Source organism: Ochlerotatus camptorhynchus, unplaced genomic scaffold (assembly GCF_037179485.1).
Source record: "Ochlerotatus camptorhynchus isolate MF236.1 unplaced genomic scaffold, CSIRO-AGI_Acam_v1.1 ptg000193l, whole genome shotgun sequence".
NCBI lineage: Eukaryota > Metazoa > Arthropoda > Insecta > Diptera > Culicidae > Ochlerotatus > Ochlerotatus camptorhynchus.
The window spans coordinates 3183333-3205477 of record NW_027040683.1 but is presented as its reverse complement, the minus strand read 5'-3'; the positions used below and the strand labels follow the sequence as shown (position 1 = coordinate 3205477).

At 41.4% G+C, this 22145-nt stretch overlaps 2 protein-coding genes across 2 annotated transcripts in view; one reads left to right on the top strand and one right to left on the bottom strand.

Moving 5' to 3' along the window:
• LOC135702476 (uncharacterized) overlaps window positions 1-22145 on the bottom strand; it is a 518995-nt gene that overhangs the window by 268464 nt on the left and 228386 nt on the right. The gene's annotated exons all lie outside the window — the stretch shown is intronic.
• Window positions 14506-15414, top strand: LOC135702574 (uncharacterized). The gene has a single exon (XM_065223633.1). It carries the CDS (start codon window positions 14506-14508, stop codon window positions 15412-15414), a length of 909 nt encoding a protein of 302 aa, XP_065079705.1.

The following is a 22145-nucleotide window of genomic DNA, read 5'->3' as shown; positions in this document are numbered from 1 at the left end:
CTTTCACAGACTACAAAATAGAGTAGTACCTGACACTGCAAAGCATGTCTTGATGCATTTAGATTAACATCCGAAGTCCCTCCTTTTTTCATACACAAAAAATACTTTCTAAGCCTCGCCTGTAACAGGATTTCCCGCCGTTATTATGAATAGGGGGGGGGGTCTATAATGTTGATGGAAAAAGGGGAGCTAAAATGTGTGACCCGGTATACAATTTTGAACAACCCCAACGGGCAATATCATGCAATAATTATTGAAATGTTGCATGAGACCAGGCATGGAAAATCATTTGCATTCATTTCGTGCATTCATTTACATTCATTTGTCCCTAACTTTTTTTTCAACAACAGAATTCCGCAAAATACTGTATTGAGTTTTTGTGGGCTTTGTTATTAACTACAACTTTTGTTAACAACTCAAATCCGTAACTCTTATGCATGACGAACCAGAGCGAACAGAAGCCACTACTGTTTTTCAGTGAATGTAAAATAGAACAGTAACAAGTTCTGCTCGCTCTAGTTCGTGATGCATAAGAGATACAGATTTGAGTTATGGACAAAAGTTGTAGCTAATAACAAAACCTACAAAAGCTCTATTCATCATTTTGTGAAATACTGTTGATGGAAAAAGTTAGAGGCAAATGAATGTAAATGAATGCATGAAATAAATGTAAATGATTTTCCATGCCTGCATGAGACCAGTTCAATTCCAAATAGGATAAAAAAAATAAAAATTTTAACTCGACCTTCTCCAGGGTGTCCATTCAAATCCAATTTTTCAATTCTCGGTTTTTCCATTTATTGATCGGAAAGATATGAAAGATATGGATGCGTTGAATGCGACCTGCTTTGAGAAATATTATAGGTTTATACATAAACCACCATGAGCATTTTTCAAGCTTCTTTAAACAAATGGTTGAAGTTTCCCATAAATTTGTCATCGTAAAATCAGTATTAATTGGATAATCAATCTATAGGTTAATTTCTAACCTCCATTTCCTTACACAGTACTCATTTTGCTGCCTCTATTTTTTGGAAACCAACCATTTAATAAGTTGAATTTAGATTCAGATCGCGTATTGGTTATGAGAAAGATTGAACATAGAAGTTTAAAATGAAATCTTGAAATTGAGAAAAATTGAGGCGCAGGGAAAAATGTTCAAAGTCTAGAAAAAATTTCCAATTTCAAGACAAGTAATTTTAAAGAACTCGACTATAGAAACTACTATAAAACTTAAAAAAATAAACAGATCGTAGTTTAAGAATAGTTATCATTATTCTGGAAAGAGAAAGGAAATTTCACGTGAGTTTGGATTTTTGATAAATCTCGATCTTGAAAAAAGTTGTAAGATTCTGGTATACATTTTAGAGATATTGGACATTTTTTTGTTTAATGCCGGGACTTAGTAATTCGCGATCTATAATACAAACAAATTAAGAAAGTCTAAAATAATTTACGATATAAAAAATGTAAGTTCACATTCCTAGAAAAATTTTAATGTTTATAAAATGTAGAAAATATTTTATGATTTGAGACATAAGATTTTTCTAAAATCTGGGCTTGGAAATTTGTTGATTCCAGACTTGTAGAAAATACAATTTGATGGAGTTCTACTGCAAAGATTCATCAAAATTCAAGTCTTTGAAAAAATCTCTAGCATTCGGAAAGTTTCCTACACCTTTTTGTAATATCTTAGGCTTGGAAAACTTTCAAGATGACTAAATAAAACAAAAACCTATATATCATAACTAGAGTTTATTTTTTTCAGCCCTCAGAAAATTGGTGATATCTCTTGATCGTAAACAATGAAAAAAATTAAATTGTATCATATATTTTTTTGCACTTTGGTCACTCTCTTTACGAATTTAAATACCTTTTTTTTCCGGATGTCTAACCTAGTTTTCCAGGTTTAATTGAAACAGCTAAATATGGTAAAGTACCATCACAAGTTTTATCGCATGATAAAACCCAAATCCTTACTTGAAGCTTAGATTATTATTTCGCTGAACTTTTGACCCTAAAGAATACCGTATTTAATATGTAGTAAAGTCAAAAGAAGCTATTCCCAATTGAGAATCGGAATTAAAAAGAGAAATGCAAAGAAATTCCAATTGAGGATTTTTGAAATAATCTTAAAAGAATCTTTACGGAATTCCAAGAGGAACTTCGGATGTTAATCAAAATACATATATAGAGGTACCAGACATGTTTTGCAGTGTCAAGTACTCTATTTTGTAGTCTGTGAGAGGGAAATCCCAAATAGAGTGTCATCAAAATACATGTCATGTTGAGAAATTGAAGTAGTGTGAGCAAATTTTCTCTCTCAAATTTGATTTGTTTTGCTCTCTGGAGACTGGTAGTAAAGCATGTAAAACTGTTTGGGGAAAATCGTTTTTATTCAATTGTAGCTTGTTTAACAGTAGTTTCCGAGAAAAAACTGAACGACAAAGTCCCTGACTAATTTCTTTAGGTTGTCGTTTACTTTTTTCGACCTGAATCGGAACAGCGCCATCTCTGTGGAAAATGGTCGGACGAAAGGATTGATTCACCGTCATTCCCTCTCCAGAGCTATCCGCGGTTCAGGTAATCCAACAAGTGGTATACAGAGAAATTTGATAATTCTTAGGTACAAAAATTGAATGCCTGAGAATAATAAAATTATTCAGTGTAATCAAGGTGAAAGCATTTTTGCAGACAATTTGGGATGATTCTAAAGAAATTCTCAATAAAAATTCCAAAGATATCAAATCAAGAAAAGAAATGTATAAATTATATTTATAGGTAATTCAAGGACTGAAAATATGCTCAGGCTCCGTTCAAGATTGGGCATATCGCTTTTAAAATTCTGAGACTTCGAACAGTTCTTAAGGTTTAATGCTTACTAAATAATTAAGATCCCGGTCTACGAAAACTCTTTAAACGGGAAATTTTCAGTGACACAGCACGAGTTGAACCTCATTATAAGTTTGATCGGTAAAATCCCCTAAAAAGTGAACTGCAAACAGCCCTGACTTTCTAGCAAAAAAATTAAGATGAGATTTACATTAACATGTTGATGATCTAGGTCTCCAAAATCTCATGGAATCATGAGTTTGTATAAAATCCAAGAGTCTCACTGAAAAAAAATGATCCTTAATTTTGTCTTGTTATGTTGGAAAAGCATGGATCAATACAAAAGGCCTGAGCAGGAGAAATGCATTATTAAACATTCTTCAAATCTTCTTGGAGATAAGGTCTTGAAGTTCTATAAGCCAAATCACGTTTTGTAGAATACGACGATGTGTTATCAAAATATTTATTATTCTCCAAATTATCCTGGAGATATCTTACAGGTAAATCGAAACCTTGTACGACGTCTACTCAGAATTTTTAAGCATGTTGTACTTCACGGAGACTTAAAATTATTAATAGTGTTTATGATTGGACTTGATGATAGAATGAGTAAAACTTCGAAAAGCCCCATAATATATTTGGTTTGGTTTATTAGGTTTTCCAAAATTTCTAGAGATCAGATATTTATTTTTTAATTATAGCACTTAACACTCTTGAATCATTCGTGATTTATGTAGGAATAGGAATTTGAGCGGGGTGCTCTGTTTATACTCTTTAGTATGACGCGCTTGACATACATGGTCCACAGCAACTCACGAAGAGCTACTGATTCCGATCAATAGCGGTGCGGCTTCTTCCTCCTTCTATAGATGCTCATGTGAGCTTCAGCTTGCTGCTTGCAAGCAGCCTTTCGTTGTGTACTGGAGAACACCACTCACCACGCGGTGATTGAATAAACACCGTTAGGTGAGACGGAATGGAAATCAACTTTGAAATCTGTGTTAGAGAAATCGCTTTTCGCAGGCAATCGGTGATAATTTTAATTTTAATAGCAACAGTTACACATTCGTGCAATTTTCAATAGTGACATTTTGAAAAATCATAAAGTCTTAATTTTAATAGAATCGTAGAAAAATTCGTATCGATTGGCGTATTAAGAATTAAAATCCATCATCTCTGGATCAAAATAAGACCACTTTCATGCCGCGACCGACTTTGGAATTTAAAATTGCACCCCAATATTGCCTTCAAGAACATGGTATGTTAGATTCAAACATATCTTGATAGAGCTGGAATTAGGCGTAATAGCTTTTGTAAACAATGACTTCTTTCCTAATTCCAGCTCTATCTTGATATGGGAACTGACATCCGTGACGGTTGAGTAATGCTGAGCCATTAGGGTGTTAAACACATATGAGGCTGGTGAGGTACATGTTGATTGGAATGTGTCTGAGAGTTACATAATTACCAAATCAACGGATGCAGCCAGCAACAAGCACACTCACCGCATTTCAGGGACTCCACGAGCGATTTTAACGGTTGTGTACTACTGTGGTAACTACGGTTGTGGTAGTGCACCGGTTCACACGGGCTCCCGGAATTCTACCACTACTATGCGGGCAGTCTGATGGTCATCGGTAGGAGAGTGTAGAAAACTGGGAGAATAGTTAGTAGAAATAGATCCGTCGTCGCGATCAGTGACAAGGGGCAAACCCTTGTTATCGTTTTTTTAATTGTTTACTGTTAGCCTTAAGAATAAATGTACGAGTGAATAAATAATGTAGTGTCGTTTGTTAAGCTTAAATAAATTCGTGTATTGTGTGAAGAGTGTGTTTGATTGCTGCATGTGAAGAAGGATCTGCCGATGACAAGGATACAGGAAGGATAAGGACAGGAAGGATAAGGATCAAGGAAGCAAAGGACGATTCGTTCAAGAAGGAGGTACGTTTTCTGGTGAAGGTCGTGTGGAGGTCGAAACCAAATCGGTCGGACAGGTCTCCGATATAAGCTGGTCCTTCGAACCGGATCTCCACTACCTGCGGACTGAATCTCGACGATCTCGGCGCCAATAAACGTCCATCAAAAGGCCAACCTGGGACAAAGCATTCGCGCCATTCCATAGTGCCCTGAATGGAACAGTCGCCATCTCATCGGTGCATGAATAGATCCTGTGGCCATTCCGATTGCATGAAAAGGAGTCAGCAGCCATCGTCTTGCTCATCAATAGTCCTTTTGAATCGCGCCCAATCTATCCGCCATCGTCCTCTTCTGTGAAGACATCAGCTACATCAACCTTCATCAGCGAGTGGGAAAACGGACTTCGAAGGCTACATCGGTTGTTCATCAGGATTGTAGAATAACCAGAGCGTTTTCTACTACCATTCCAGGACCTACTATCGACGGACACTACATTGGCATTGGTGAATCGGTTTGCGAAGAATCGATTCACAACGCTTCCTTCGATCGGTGCATGGTGCATGCAATCCAATGCGATTCGGTTGGACCTGCAACGACGACACAACTACGATTCATTTGCGACGACGGAGGACACCACGATTGCTTCGAGCTCGGGCATTGCAGCGGCCATTTGCGGTCAGGTAAATAGAATAATTACTCTTATAAGTATATGCCCAGCCGAAGCTGGATTTGGATACCACACCAATAAATTATTACCCTTTCGATGCACATTGGACTGTTTCGAGTCAACTCATTTATGGACGCAATCCCTGAGGTTTCACTGTGGTTTTCGGACTGAAGCTAATTCGTCAGCACCATCTTTAGTGCTCTAGGTGAGGCAAAGTATATGTCCTACCGGGGCAGGCTTATTTGTGAAACTACATTGGTCATTTTTTCTCCGCTGTACTGGATTTGAACTTTCGAGACGATTTCGTACTGTACTACTCGCTGCATACAAACATAAGAGACGATTTTGATGCCTTTTGAGCTCGGCTGCGGCTACATGCTACTGTTTCATAGGTGAGCTGAGCAGTATATGTCTAGCCGAAGTTTCAATTTTGTATACTACATTCGCTTCTTCACCCCCTCGCATTTCATTGGTTTGAATCTGAATCTGAGGTTACTGATCGAACGTTGGAGGTGTGTCGATTTGGATTTGCTGTTTGGCTTCGGAGGTGCCACTGTTTCTTCACACAGTGGAGTAACCTGTTCATCAACTGACATTCGGTCGAGTTCCTGTACTGTGACGACAGCAAATATGGCAACAAAACCAGTAACCAGGAATGCCGAATCCCTGAAGGTTTTAACATCCAAACTCAAAGGGCTCAAATTATCATTAAGCAATATTTGTCAGTATGTTAAGAATTTCAAAGAGGGAACCTCTGCCAATCAAATTAATGTTCGTATTGAGCGGTTAGATATACTGTGGGTGCAAATTAGCGAAACAATCTGGGACATCCAAGCGCATGAGGAATATGCAGAGCAAGATGGTAGTCAAAGGGAGCAGTTGGAGATTGAAAATCGTTACTACGATGCGAAATCGTTTCTGGTTGAAAAGGTTGACGGATTGCAGGAAGGGTCTTCGTCAAACCAAACAGTGCGGACTGCAGATGCCACTCTACATGGCGTAATGGATCATGTTCGTCTACCTCAAATCCAGTTGCAATCCTTTGATGGTAGTATCGACGATTGGTTGAGTTTTAGAGACCTCTACACATCTCTGATTCACGAAAAACCCGATCTACCTGATGTAGAGAAACTTCATTACCTCAAAGGGTGCTTAGCAGGCGAGGCTAAGGCACTGATTGATCCGCTAAGGATCACGAAAGACAATTATCAAGTTGCTTGGGACACGTTGCTAAAACGTTACAACAACAACAAACTTTTGAAGAAGAAGCAAGTTCAAGCGCTCATCAAGCTGCCTTCGCTTAGCAAGGAATCTATCACGGATCTCCATAAATTGGTGGATGGTTTCGACCGTGTGATTCGGACGTTAGACCAAATCATCGAACCAGCCGATTATAAAGATTTGTTGCTGGTAGAGCTGCTGAGCACTCGCCTCGATCCTGCCACACGACGAGGGTGGGAAGAACATTCGTCTACGAAGCAGCAAGACACCCTAAAGGATCTGCAGGAGTTTCTTCAACGCAGAATGCAGATTCTTGAAGCCTTACCTGCGAAGGTGGAAGCGAAGGTTGAACAGTTCCAACAACTAAAAAGAAAGCCGTTCTCTACAAGGGTCAGCCATAATGCCGTACAAGGAAACAACGCTAAGTGTCCTTCTTGCGCGGAGATTCATGGACTGCATACTTGTCCAGCCTTCTTGAAGATGTCACTGACCAGTAAGGAATCCCTCATACGTACGCAATCGCTCTGCCGTAATTGCCTCAAACGTGGTCATCTTGCTCGAGAGTGTTCATCAAAGTTTTCCTGTCGGCATTGTAAGGGTCGGCACCATTCGTTGCTATGCTACAAGGGAGAAGTAAGTTCCAGCAACCAAGGATCATCCGGAAGAACGAAACCGGGTGAAGGCGCTAAGCAGGACGACAGTGTTGCAAACTCCAAGGCAGCGAATGCCTCAGCGGTTGAATCTACTTCTTCAAACGCGGCACAGTGTCTCTTATCGCAGGTTCTTCTGGCTACAGCTGTCGTTGCGATCGAGGACGATCAAGGTTCTCGCTATCTAGCACGTGCACTGTTGGACTCAGGGTCCGAGTGTAACTTCATCTCTGAAAAACTGTGCCATTTGATGAATGTCTCCAGTCAGAAGGCCAACATATCGATTCTTGGTATCGGACAGTCGAACACGAAGGCAACTCGAAAAGTCAAGGCTGTCGTCAGATCTCGGATTTCATCGTACTCTCGATCGATGGAATTTGTCGTCCTACCGAAGGTTACAGCTTGTCTGCCAACATCTACAGTTCAGGCAAATGGATGGAACATACCGGTAGAAATCGAACTGGCGGATCCGGAGTTCTTCCGGTCAAGGAAGATTGACTTGGTTCTGGGCATCCAAGCCTTCTTCAGCTACTTCCCGTCTGGAAGGGAGATACAGCTGGGCAAGGACCTACCAGTACTAACAGAATCGGTTTTTGGGTGGATAGTGTCAGGCGAAGTCACTTCATCCAGCCAAGGTACTAAGTACGTCTGTAACATGGCAGTATCGGATAATCTCGAGGAGATAATGGCACGGTTTTGGTCCTGCGAGGAAGTAGGAGCCGTCAACAAATACTCTCCTGAAGAAGCTCACTGTGAGGAGCAGTTCCAGCGTACAGTTAGGCGGGAATCCGACGGGCGATACACAGTAGCCCTCCCCAAGAACAACGAAGTTTTGGTGGAACTGGGTGAATCCCGAGACATCGCATTAAGACGGTTGCGAGCTGTGGAACGAAGATTGGCAAGGGATCCAAGTCTACAGAAGCAGTATTGTGATTTCATGGCCGAATACCTCGAGCTCGGTCACATGCGAAGATTGGACGACAGCGAAGAGCATACAGTTAAACGGTGTTTTCTGCCACATCACCCCGTTATCAAAGAGTCTAGTACCACGACCAAGGTGAGGGTGGTATTCGACGCATCTTGCAAAACATCTTCAGGAATATCCCTAAACGATGCGCTGTATGCTGGACCAATAGTTCAACAAGACTTAAGGTCAATCGTTCTGCGTAGTCGAGTTCGTCAGGTGATGGTCGTAGCAGACGTCGAAAAGATGTATCGACAGTTCTGGACGAGTCTGGATGACACACCGCTTCAATGCATACTCTGGACAGCACCTGATGAAAAGATAGTGGCGTACGAGTTACTAACGGTGACATATGGTACGAAGTCCGCGCCGTATCTGGCCACTCGTGCGTTGCAACAACTAGCGAACGACGAACGAAAGCAGTTTCCATTAGCGGCACTTACGGTCGAAGAAGACGTTTACATGGACGATGTTATATCTGGAGCAGACAACGTTGAAGCGGCGATCGAATTGAGGAGACAAATAGACGCATTAGGTTTAACTTGGCTTCCTAACGTAGACTGCTTCCGGTTCAAATTTACCATTCCGCCACTCACGCCATTCCAAATCCTCACGAAGCGACAAGTGTTGGCTTTCATCGCAAGACTTTTCGACCCGCTGGGCCTGCTTGGTGCAACGATCACAGCGGCAAAGATCTTCATGCAGCGGCTCTGGTGCTTAAAGAACGAACAAGGCCACAATCTACAATGGGATGACCCACTGCCCGAGACGGTGGGTAAGGAATGGCGAACATTCCACGAGCAAATCCCTTCGCTCAACGATGTACGGATTCCAAGGTGTGTGGTTGCTCCAGGTTCGGTATCCGTAGAATTCCACTGCTTTTCGGATGCCTCTATTGTCGCTTATGGTGTGACAATCTATGTTCGGAGTCAAGAACAAAATGGTACGGTTTCGGTGCACCTTTTGACTTCGAAATCAAAGGTAGCACCGCTCAAGGTTCAATCTCTACCACGGTTGGAGCTGTGTGGCGCACTCCTGGCAGCCCAACTCTGGGAAAAGGTAGCAGAATCGCTGAAGGTAGAAGGTAGCGCTCATTTCTGGACAGATTCAACTTGCGTACTCCACTGGATCAGGTCACCAGCAGGAACATGGACAACTTTCGTTGCCAATAGAGTTGCGAAAATTCAAGGACTGACTGAACGGAGACAATGGAGGCATGTTCCGGGAACTACGAACCCTGCTGATCTAATATCCCGTGGAATTTTGCCCAACAACATTCTAGAAAACGATCTGTGGTGGCATGGGCCTACCTGGTTGAAGGATTCGCCGGAAGAATGGCCGAAGGCGGCAGAAAACCCAACTGAGAAGGATTTGGAGAGACGACGCAATGCGATGGTTTGTGTTTCGTCGAAGAAATCTGGGTTCATTTCGGATTATTTATCAAAATTTTCCACATTTACGAAATTGATTCGGATGACCGCATACTGGTTGCGCTTCCTGAACAACTTGCGGTGCCCTGAAACAGAAAAACTATCAGGATGTCTAACAACAAACGAGTTGCATCACGCGGAACGGTCGATCATTCTGTCAGTTCAAGCGGAATCGTTCTCGGACGAGATCCGAAAGCTGTCGTCTGGTGTATCAGTGGGTCGTAATTCTCCGTTGCGGTGGTTCAACCCACAAATTGATGAAAACGGCATCCTACGGGTCGGTGGAAGACTGGCTCACTCCGAGGAATCGCAGCAAACAAAGCACCTGATTGTTCTTCCAGCTAGGCACAAGTTCACGGAGCTGGTAATTTGCCACTATCATCAGCAATACCTTCACGCTGGGGTGCAATTACTCTTAGGTACCGTTCGACAACGATACTGGCCACTTGGAGGCAGAAATCTAGCGAGGAAGATCGTCCATCAATGCCAGCGGTGCTTTCGGGCAAAACCTTCGATCATTCAGCAGCAAATGGGGGAGCTACCAGCTGCTCGAGTCAACGTTTCGAGGCCGTTTTCGAAGACCGGCGTCGATTATTTCGGCCCTATATACCTGCGAGCCGGTCGAGGACGAAAACCAACCAAGGCATACGTTGCACTTTTCGTGTGTATGGCCACGAAAGCCGTCCATATGGAGCTGGTGTCGGATATGTCGACGGAACGGTTCATGCAAGCCTTACGAAGATTCTTTGCGCGTCGAGGGCGTTGCACAGACGTTTATTCGGACAACGGTACCAATTTCATAGGAGCGCGAAACCAGATTCAGGAGTTGTTTGCGTTGCTGAAAAATAAAACACACCGTGAGACGGTTTCCAAGGAATGCGCTAATGATGGAATATATTGGCATTTCAACCCTCCAAGTGCACCACACTTCGGCGGGCTGTGGGAGGCAGCGGTGCGGTCAGCAAAGTTTCACCTATTAAGAGTTCTCGGTGGTAATCCAGTGGTACACGAAGACTTCATCACTTTGTTGACTCAGGTGGAAGGATGCCTCAATTCGAGGCCATTGATGGCTCTCTCCGATGATCCTATGGATGTAGAGCCACTAACGCCAGCACACTTCATAGTTGGTGGACCACTTCAAGCCCTACCAGAACCAGATCTCGGTAACATCAAGTTGAATAGACTAACTCAATTCCAGCTTGTGCAGCGACAACTCCAGGATTTTTGGAAACGATGGCGTCATGAATACCTCGCACAACTTCAAGCTCAAAACATTGGAAGCCAGCAGTAGAAATTAAGATCGGCAAACTTGTTGTCATCGTGGATCCTAATCAACCACCTATACAATGGAAGATGGGCCGTATCCAGGAGCTGCACCCAGGTGTGGATGGAGTCACTAGAGTCGTTACAGTGCGAACGTCAACCGGTTCATTGAAGCGACCAGTAGCAAAGTTATGTTTATTACCAATGAGAGACGAGGAAGAATAGGGACAAATTCGATAGATTCCATCCAGTGCATCGAGAGAGGTTGTTTTTTTTTTTTTCTTTATTTTCAGAAGTCTCCCGGACACTTCAGGGTGGGTAAGGATGTCTGAGAGTTACATAATTACCAAATCAACGGATGCAGCCAGCAACAAGCACACTCACCGCATTTCAGGGACTCCACGAGCGATTTTAACGGTTGTGTACTACTGTGGTAGCTACGGTTGTGGTAGTGCACCGGTTCACACGGGCTCCCGGAATTCTACCACTACTATGCGGGCAGTCTGATGGTCATCGGTAGGAGAGTGTAGAAAACTGGGAGAATAGTTAGTAGAAATAGATCCGTCGTCGCGATCAGTGACAAGGGGCAAACCCTTGTTATCGTTTTTTTAATTGTTTACTGTTAGCCTTAAGAATAAATGTACGAGTGAATAAATAATGTAGTGTCGTTTGTTAAGCTTAAATAAATTCGTGTATTGTGTGAAGAGTGTGTTTGATTGCTGCATGTGAAGAAGGATCTGCCGATGACAAGGATACAGGAAGGATAAGGACAGGAAGGATAAGGATCAAGGAAGCAAAGGACGATTCGTTCAAGAAGGAGGTACGTTTTCTGGTGAAGGTCGTGTGGAGGTCGAAACCAAATCGGTCGGACAGGTCTCCGATAGAATGAGTGTGACGCGCTTGGCATAGATGTGGGCTGAAGCTCACTGCTTGCAGGCAAGCTTTCGTTGTGTGCTGGAGAACAATGTTCGCCGAAAGCACTGCCGCTGCTGGTGCCGACGACCGAACACCACCACACACGGTGATTGGACTGAATCCGATCAGCGGTTGAGGACAGCCTTGATAGCTAGCTGCTTGCGGGGAGCTTTTCGTTGTGTACTAGAGAACACCACCACTCTCAACGCGGTGATTGAATAAACACCGTTTGGTGAGACCGGATGTAATCAACTTTGAAATCTGTGTTAGGGAAATCGCTTTTCGCAGGCAATCGGTGATAATTTTAATTATCATAGCATCAATTGCACATTCGTGCAATTTCAACAGTGAAATTTTGGAAAATTATGAAGTCTTTAAAGTTTATTGAACAACATTGCAAGGCTTGTACTAGAAGCAAGACGAGACATTTAGCAATAAATTTGATAAATTTGGCAATGTTTTGTAATAGAATTTATCTGAATAATACATTATTATTGAATACAGCAACAATTTCGTAATACTCACGCTCTAGAATGCAAATGATTTAGGTTGGAAATGGAGATTTATCGCTTTCTTGCTCTGACTTCATTTGTTGTTGACTTTCCATCTTCGCTTGGCTTGAAGAACATTTCATTTGAGGTTTGGAGATAAAGGAGGACAATGTTTGCTTTTCTTAACATTAAAGGAGAACAATGAGTTTTTATGAAACTTTTTAATAATATGTGCGCTAGGGGAAATGGCTCTAATGTTGGCCTATGAATCTAAGATTGGGCACATCGCTAAAAATCTGCTATTTATCAATTTTATCTAGATGAACGCGTCATTGGGACGGTACTAATGGATATTTTTGGTCACTATTGAAAGTTTAGTCGATTGCTGAATTTATGTATGGGCCCAAATTAGGGGCATTCAGGCCGACCTTACATCCATTTCCCCTATCACAAAATTCATGATTTTCAAAGATTCATGTGAGATTGTTCATAACTTGTAGTCGTTATTCAATTCATCTTCTCGTTATACTTCTGAAATATGCAACATAGTAGCCTTCATCATTCATTGTTGATACTTGGAAATGATCTAGTCTAGCTGTTTTGCATGAAAACTACAGCTTTACAGCCTCAAAACCATCCCAACTTTTATCATGTACATAAATCAGGATACATGTCATCGCTGATTGGAACCAGCATGATAATGGAATATCTAAGCTACTTGTTAATTTTACCATTGATTCAGCATAGGACTCTAAACCAAAACCTAAAATCCCATAGAACCTGAATAGAACGTCAAAATCGAACACATGTTGGATTCAATTTGGCTGTGTTCCATTGCAGAATCTTCACTTTCATTTTAAAGATCGGTAAATTTTCAATAAGTCAGACTTATTTCTGACAGACAACCAATGCATATTGACAAATTAAATATTCCAAAAGCTTGAATTGTTTATCATCTGGGAGTAAATCTTGATTCGCAACTCTCCACAAGCAGCGCATGTCATGCGTAGTTGATAATAGTTGTCAAGTTATAACAATGGCGTTGAAACAGTCTTGTCATTTCATCGATGTCAGCTGATTGGCTTGGAGTCTCCTTCTATTCAAAGAGACACTGAAAAGGAGATCTAAGAACAAGTGTGCCACCCCTTTCTGCAGTGATAGGTATGCTTGGTAACAAGAGAGATGTGTGCTTTCGCATTCCCTTTTGATGTCCGGTATGACCTCGATCACACGTGATATTTTGATTGGTTGTGTATTTTTGGATAGAATAGATGTCGTGATCGCGAACGAGAGTAGTGAAATTACCAGTCATGCAGGAGGGGGGAGGGGTTCGTTTCGCGGTATATAATCCTATGCAAATGTGAATGAGATCAACAGTACGCAGTGCAGGGAGTAATTCTCCTTGCAGCTCAGGGTGCCTGGGAAAGAGGTATTCTTAAAAAAAGATATCGCGATCACGATAGATAGTGCAGTGCTTTACTCGGAAAATGACTGATTGACATTAATGATCAAGAGTGGTTATTAAAACATCAGGAAATGAGATGGAAGAAAATTTAATCATAATAATTGAGCAGCTGTTAGAATTGGCTGGTTTTTTTTTATGTGTGAGGAATGATGATTATAGATGTCAGTTTGTCCGTGGGTATCGTGTGGGACTTGAATCTGTTTACCTGGGGAATATCTCGAGGTCATGTTGCCAAATGCAGAATATTTACATTTTATACAGTTTGGACGGTTTCCAAGTCGTTTTATGGGTGTACGGATTCCAGTATCGCAGTATTTCAGTGCAAGTGAAGGGAACACGCCCCTATATATCCCCACCTTCAGGAAGGGGAAAATTTCACGTTGCCGAGCTATCAGTTGACGTTTGAAGCCATTGTTTACAAGTGTACATACGTCGATTTGACTAAAGACTGGACTCGGAAAAAATGCGTTTGTTTTGGGTGTAACTTTTTATCGCGTTTGTAAAAATTAATGAAATTTTAGGTAATACTAGTTTAGAGTGTTATGTATATGTGTGCAAAATTTTCAAGTAGTTTTCAAGATGCATTCGAAACAAGAAGAGCTACACCAGCAAATCTTGGGCGCGGTGATCGATAATCCTGGTCAGTCGCACAGATGGATTGGCAAAAGGCTTGGAATCCACCATTCCACCATGTCCCGCGTTGTGAAGATGTTCCATGAGACGAAGACCATCGAGCGGCGCGCTGGAAGCGGCCGAAAACCAAAAACGGAATACCCAGAGAAGGCGCGGAAGATAAGGCAGTACTTTAAGAATAACCCGAACCTTTCCACCCGAGACGTGGCCAAAAAGGTCAATTCGCCGAAGTGGTTCGTCCAGCAGACCATGAAGCGGGCTGGGCTACGTGTTTTTAAGATCAGGAAGGCGCCAAACCGGACTGACAAGCAAAACACGGTGGCCAAATTGCGTGCGAGGAATCTGTACCGTGAGTGGCTGGTCAAGCCAGGCTGTCTCGTCATGGACGACGAGATATACATCAAGGCGGACACCAAACAAATCCCCGGCCTCGAGTTTTTTGTCGGTTCATCCCGCATGGAGGTTCCGGAAAAGTTCCGGAAGAGAAAGATTGACAAATTCGCGAAGAAGTACCTGTTGTGGCAGGCGATCTGCGAGTGCGGACGGTACAGCAAGCCGTTCGTTACAACCGGCACCATAAACGGGCAGATTTATCGAGAGGAATGCTTGCAGAAGCGCTTGCTGCCCTTCCTCCGCTCTCACCGTGGTCCCACGCTGTTCTGGCCGGATCTCGCTTCGTGCCATTACGCCAAGCCTGTAATGGATTGGTACGAAGCGAAGGGCGTTAATGTGGTCCCGAAGGAGGTGAACCCGCCAAATACTCCAGAACTTCGTCCGATCGAAAAGTTTTGGGCGATAATGAAGAAGAAGTTGAAGAAAAGCGGAAAAACATTCAAAACCGATGAAGCTTTGAAGAAAAACTGGGAGAAATTGTGTAAGGAAGATGGGCAAAGCCTCGCCCAAGATCTCATGAGCAGTGTTAAGAGAAGTGTACGAGCATTCAGCTTGGGGGAGGAAATTCAATAAATAAATTATGCCAAAACATAGCTAATATATAGTTATTTAATCCCTGAACATTTGAGAACTATCCGATTTAAAATGAAATTTTTGGTGATCATTTTTGTGTTTCTCATTTTTTCCGAGTCCAGTCTTTATTTATTCAAGATTTCTCTCTATTCATTCCCGAGAAAAAAGGATTATTCTTGTGAAATCGTTCCATCTTCAGAACATTTTCCGTCACAGAATGGTATTGGTGATCATTGTCCGATATTGCCAGGTCACAAGAATTATCCAGTTTCTGCAACGGAACGTTAAAAAAAGGAATTTCACCTTAATTTCAATGAGTGTAAAAATAAATACATCGATGAAGTTATACACAATAGTCAGAAAAAGACCCTAAAATTTGACCAATTTAGAGCAAAACTGACCGATTACTTATGCAACGTATCTCAACGTAACTATCAGATGGTCTACTTTTCAAGAATTTGGCATCATTTGACCCGATTAACTCCATCCACATCATTGAAGGCAATTTTTCTTTCGAAGCTAAATCTCGCAACAAGTGCCCTGACCTCACGGGCTCCAAGAAGTTCATTCCCAATTGGTAAAGGTCCAAAGTACGACGACGAAGCGAGCTACAGAAGAAAAAAACAGCAACCCCCGGGTAAAAGGAGTTCAACGCGAACCGGTTTTTCGCCGACGAACATTCCAGCGAGGGTCGTTTCTTTTGAACCGCATGTTTCTTAAATCGATCTCTTTCGTTCGCCTGTCCTCGAGGAACCCTTTGGAACGCCATTCGTTCGTTTCGTAAACTGCCAAGCCAACCAACAACGGTGATATTCCCGTAAAGAAGGGTCACGATGGCCTACTGGCTCTCTCTCTCTCGGCGGTCACATCGAAGATGCGAAGAGTTTAGTAGGTGATAAACGACCTGCTCCTCCTTCTCCTGGTGTTTTGCATCGAAGAAGCCAATCAAGGTCAACCCGATCGACGAAGATGGGGATCGATGGCACGAGCAGGCGATTGCTTCCAGGAATTCTTTTCAATATTTTGACACCATCGCCGCCGCGCCTAGAGAGATCACGTCACAAACCGTTATTTCAATTCTGACTGTGCTGAACTTAATAATAATCATGATCTCTTTCTCTTCCAGTCGTAGTCGATTTAGGATTTAGGAGGGAGGTTTCTCTAAATTTGCCATCACACCTCTGCGCGCTGCTGGAATCCATTATTGGGGAGCAATTTGGAGCAAGCGAAATTTGCACATCACTTCGTCCGCCAGAGATCGTATTTCAGTCAATGTCCGTCCGAGAAAGCGTCAAGAAGTAAGAGTTTGAGGCGTCATTTGTCATCAGGTGTTTTTATTCTCGGATCAACCTCCAGCTGATTATTGATCTGCTTTTGCTGCCTCGTTTTCAGCCGCTTTACTTTTGACTTTCGATCCGTTTCTCCGGATGGGAAAGCATATAATTATTAGCGCGACGATTGTGTCAGCTCCACGGCTACTGTCTCGCATGCTCTTAAGTATGTACGTACCAACAGGTGGCTGTTGATCGGAACGTCACGACCTGACTTTTTTTTTTCTTTCACTCGGTCGCTTGCCTGGGGATCAACAACTGACTGCCACAGCAACAGGTTCGACACGCTTATTGACAATCTGGAGCGGGACGTTTAGCGGGTAATTTTTCACGGTAGCACACTACACTGACTAGCAGATATTAGAAGCAACGTGAGTGTGGAATTTGTTTCGGTTGGTAAAACAAGAGACCTCTCAGTTATTGGGTTATTGGGATGGCGCGCCGAGTCATGTCACACGTGTCAACGGAAACGGCTTTTCTCACTACATGGGTCACGACCCGTTTTGCTAGATATACCGATTTTCGAAAATGGTACCGATATACAAACAAGGTTAAAAATACTGTTTTTAAGATTTTATAAAGATTTATCTAGATGGGACGGTACTAAATTTTATCTAGATGGGACGGTACTAAATTTTATCTAGATGGGACGGTACTAATGGATATTTTTTGGTAGCTATTAAAAATTTAGTCGATTGCTAAATTTATGCATGGGCCCAAATTAGGGGATTTAGGCCGACATCCATTTCCCGTATTTTAAATGAGTGATGGTTTAATTTCCATCTAATAGGTCATATATCATACCTCATAATGTAATCGTTTAAGAAGAGCGCTTTTGGATTGGCTTGCGTATGCGTAGTTTCATTTCCATTTCTTATTTTAATTCATAATCCTAGAATATTTATGTTTTAACCATTTATCATTTTTCAGTGTTAATTTTCCTAAATTTCTGGGCTGTTTTAGAATTTTACATTTTGGTTATTTTGGCGTTTTAAAAGACATTTTGCAATTTACAAAGCTCCTGGTACACCGTATACTCCAGGTACGTGCGTTGACTAATCTGTTTTGATTTTGAAATATTTTGTAAGCTCAGAACAAGCAACTGAAAATTCTCGTGCAACAACCTTCAATCAATAGTGCCAAAACCGCAACTTTTTCACCATTTTCGTCAGGTAACCAAACGTAATAATGCTCTATGGAATGGTATGCTTTGTCTGTCGGTAAATTACTTTTATGTCTTTCAATGCCTTATATATTAATCTCCAGCCCATTCAATCGGACAATAGCGCAGTGCAGACAATCGAAAAAGTAAAAAAAAAGAAAAGATTTTCTTCGGCACCGGCCCTATCTCACGTCACGTGTGTGGGAACGACATTCTCCACCTCCTTTAGGAAAATGAAAGAAGTTGAAAAGACCCAACAACCGTCAGGGGAAAATCCGTGCGCCTTAAAGTGGAATGAATTAATTCCGTTTCCATCGGCATCGTCACCGGTACAGGTGACCGACCGATCGGTATTGTAGCGATAATCGCGAAGGAAAAAAATCAAATCATTTTAATCCATGAAACCTGTTCAACGGCTCAATACAGAGAGAAATGCGAATTGTCAACGCGCTGTGAGACTTTATTGCACCCGCGCAACCCACCCACCCGAGATAAGTATCGCACACTCACCCAAAAGCGGAACAATGATCGTGTAATCGAATTAGGCACGCACATTTAACAGCTCGGTGGTCGAGCCGTGCCCCGGTTAAGTGCTGTTACTGGCCGATCACGACACGATCTGTGCACGGTGCGATCGAGGGAGTGCGATTGTGTCGACGCACCCGGGCGAGGGTGGACTGAGAGCGCAATACATGGATAAGGAAGGGGGAATTTGCTCCGGTAGTTTACCTGAACGATTTGCGTCGCATATTCAAGCGATTGCGCAAGACGATTTGGCGAATGAAATATTTGAGGGCTTTGTGGAAGATAAACGGTTAAATAGCTTGATTGGTAAGATGTAGGTGGTAATAAATAGCTCTAAAATGATATGAATTAAGCTAAACATAATGAATGGATTACCGTGTGCTGTCAATTCTAATCTCACAATAGCTAGGGTTCAGAAGCTAATCTTCAAAATAATGTAAATAAATTCTGATTCGACATGATAGAAATTCTTATTTGCATGACAGTCTAAACTAAAGATTTGTTTTTCAACGAGTTCCACAGATACAAAATAGCTCTCCGTAAGTTGCTAACAGATTTCTGAAAGATTGCAAATTCTTCCAAACAAGTGACTCTGCTTCACTCCGAAGGGCCTGGGTTCAATCCCAGTCGGCACCGTTGGGATTTTCTGAGGCATGAAATCTTTGATCACGCCTTCCTTAGGAAGGGCAGTAAAGTTGTTGGTCCTCGGTCCATGAGTTCGTGGGTCGATAGGTAGGGTCCAGCTGTGAGAGCTGCCTCCCTGGCGTTGGTAGCATTGGTACTCAGTACCGAAAACAAGATCGACGGAAAACAAATCGATGAAAACAAAAGTGGCTCTGCACGCAGACTCTGGAACTGACAGCAGTCCTACGAAACAGGCGATAAACTGAAAGAATTTGAAAAAAAATCGCTACCGAGTGCAAAACGGTAGCATAGAAACTACAAGTAGAAGACTCATGAGCATGCCGTTTTTTTTAGCTTAGTAATAGAATTAGTGCCAATAATTGCAACAGCTTTTGCGTGACAATTTGACGTTTATCTGCTACTAAATAACCATTTTCTCCATATCAAAGCCAAAACGTGTTAAGTCTAGAGTAAATTTTCAAAAGTAAACTTGTGGAAACTCTTAGCTCGCCAACGCAAACCAACACCACCATCATGTAGGGTAAAGTTTCCCGAACATTATGGTGGTGTTAGATTGCATGAGCGAGCTAAGAGTTTCGACAAATTGAAGTTTGAATATTTGTTAAGAAAAGTCGATACGGATATTTCAAAATTCACCCTACAAGTTAAGTTTAAACCTAGTATAGAACTGATTTTTTTTTAATTTTAACAATTCTGACATTTATCCGTATAATGAAATGTTGTTCCTTAGAATATTTACCGTTAACTTAGCAACATAGGATGTACCTGAAATGAAAAGAAAATAACAAACATAAGATATTTTATACACACACAAAAACCGTAACATAACACTGTTTAACTAAGGCCGGAACAAATATCAAGTTTTTCTTTTGACACCCCCCCCCCCCCCCCCCCCTAAAAAATTTTGGAATATCACCAAGGAGAAAATAAAATAAAACCTTCAGTGTATATTTATTTTACGCAAATTCATTTGGGTATGGATACTCACTTTGCTAGATTTTATTATATTGTTGTTGTTGTTGTTGTATCACCTTGTTCTTTTAAAGAATTTTCACATAAATTGGTACTTGACCAGCACGGCATGACAGGTCCTTGAAATCGGATCAGCCGGTGTCAGTTGTTGAAAACGGATTTCATCAAACATCATTCCTAATCTTGTTTGGCAACTCACTAGGTCGATCCCTCTTGTTCGTTGCGCACATCTTCGTCTTGTTCCAGTCGGATCACTACCAAGAACCATTTTCAGTGGGTCGTTATCCGACATTATTACGATGTGCCCAGCCCACCGTAGTCGCCAGATTTTTGCATTCGATCTAAATTTCTTAACTTACAAACCTTCTGCAATGATAGTTAATGATTTACTTCTTTTCTACAGTGATTCAACAAATTCCGAGCTAAATCCAATCTTTTCAAAATTGGTTCAAAATTTTTAGAAGTGAGACCAAATCAGAAACGATTCAGGGAATTCCTAACTGAGGTGACACTTTTCAAAGCAGATTCAAAACTGAGGCTGAACTTTTTTTTAAGAGAGTTCAAACTTTCGAATAAGTCATTAATATTTTTCAAACTGAGTCTAAACTTTTCTGTTATGTTATTCAATCCTTTTTTAAGTTGTCAAAGCTTTCCTGAAGTGATTCAACATATACCGAATCCAAGCTTTAAATAATTAGTTTCGCTTTTTCTGAAGTGATGCAACATTAGCTGATTAATCCTTTTCCTAAATGAATCCAAGGTTTCCTGCATTGATTCAACTTTTTCCAAACTGAAACCAAACTTGTCAGAGCGGGGTTGACATTTTCCTAAGTGAGCTCCAGATTTTTGTTAACTGCTTTGGCATTTGGCAAGGACACAATCTTGCTTAGTGAAAGTGTAGAAAGTTTTCCGAAGTGAACCGACAATTTTTTTAGCTTAAATTTTCCAAATGGTGTCCAACCTTTTCTGAAGTGGTTCAAAACCTTCCTTAGGGAGTCCAAACTTTTCTGTTGAGTGATTGAATTATATTGAATGTTAGTCTGAGCTTTCCTGAAGTGATTTACCTAACTTTTAACGTAGATTCCGCTCCCTTAGATCCCTTCCTCGTTCTTGTGAGATTCACATCCTTTGAAAATTAGGCTGAGATTTTAAAGAATGGACTTTCGTGTGTTCATACCTGATGGTTGATTTTTTTTAAGTAAGCACAATTGTTGAGAAAACTGGGTTTATATCCACAGAAAGTACGTATTTTTATAGAAATTTGGATTTCTTGATCAGCCATGTTGGATTTTGGTTCCGTCCTTTGAAAAACAGGCTTGGATGTTTTAGAATAGACCTTTGTGAGTTCATACGTGATGGTAGATTTTTTTGAAGCCAGGTTGGATTTCGGTTCAATCTTTTGAAATTTGTGCTTGGATTTTATAAAATGGAACTTGCTGAATACCGGAAGGACGAACCTGGTTAATATTCACAAAAGAAGGTATTTTCACAGAAAATTAATTTTCTGTTTTTCCGAACTGAATTTTGGCTTCTATCTTTGAAAAATAGGCCTGAATTTTATAGAATGAACTTTGCTGAATCAATACGTGATGGTAAATTTTTTAAAGCATGCACAATTTTTTAGCAAACTGGGTTTGAATTCTCAAAAGTACGTAATTTTATAGAAATTTGGGTTTCTTGTTTAGCCAAGTTAAATTTCGGCTCCTTCCTTTGAAAAATAGGAGTGGATTTTACCGAATTGCTGAATCCATACGTATTTTCATAGAAATTTGGTTTTTCGGTTCTGCCAAATTGATGCCATATCTTTGAAAAATAGGCTTGTATGTTTTAGAATGGACCTTGCTGAATCCATACGTGAAGGTTGAACCGGGTTTGTAATTCGAAAAGGTTTTTTTTTTGGCTTTACACTCTTAAGTATGACTATGATTGCCCTGAAAAGAACCTTTTGATATGAATTTTAGTTGGGACATGTTCAGGAGTTTAACTCTTTTGCAAAATCTTGGTGGCAGTGAAAAGGGCCGATGATAGTACAGGCTTAAAGCCTTTGGAAGATGATGATGACGTGTAGGCAGCTGGATCAGCAAATCGAACCGGTC

Excerpts from the sequence above, each read along its gene's own strand:
- LOC135702574 (XM_065223633.1), top strand. The coding sequence starts at position 14,506 with ATGTCCCGCGTTGTGAAGATGTTCCATGAGACGAAGACCATCGAGCGG.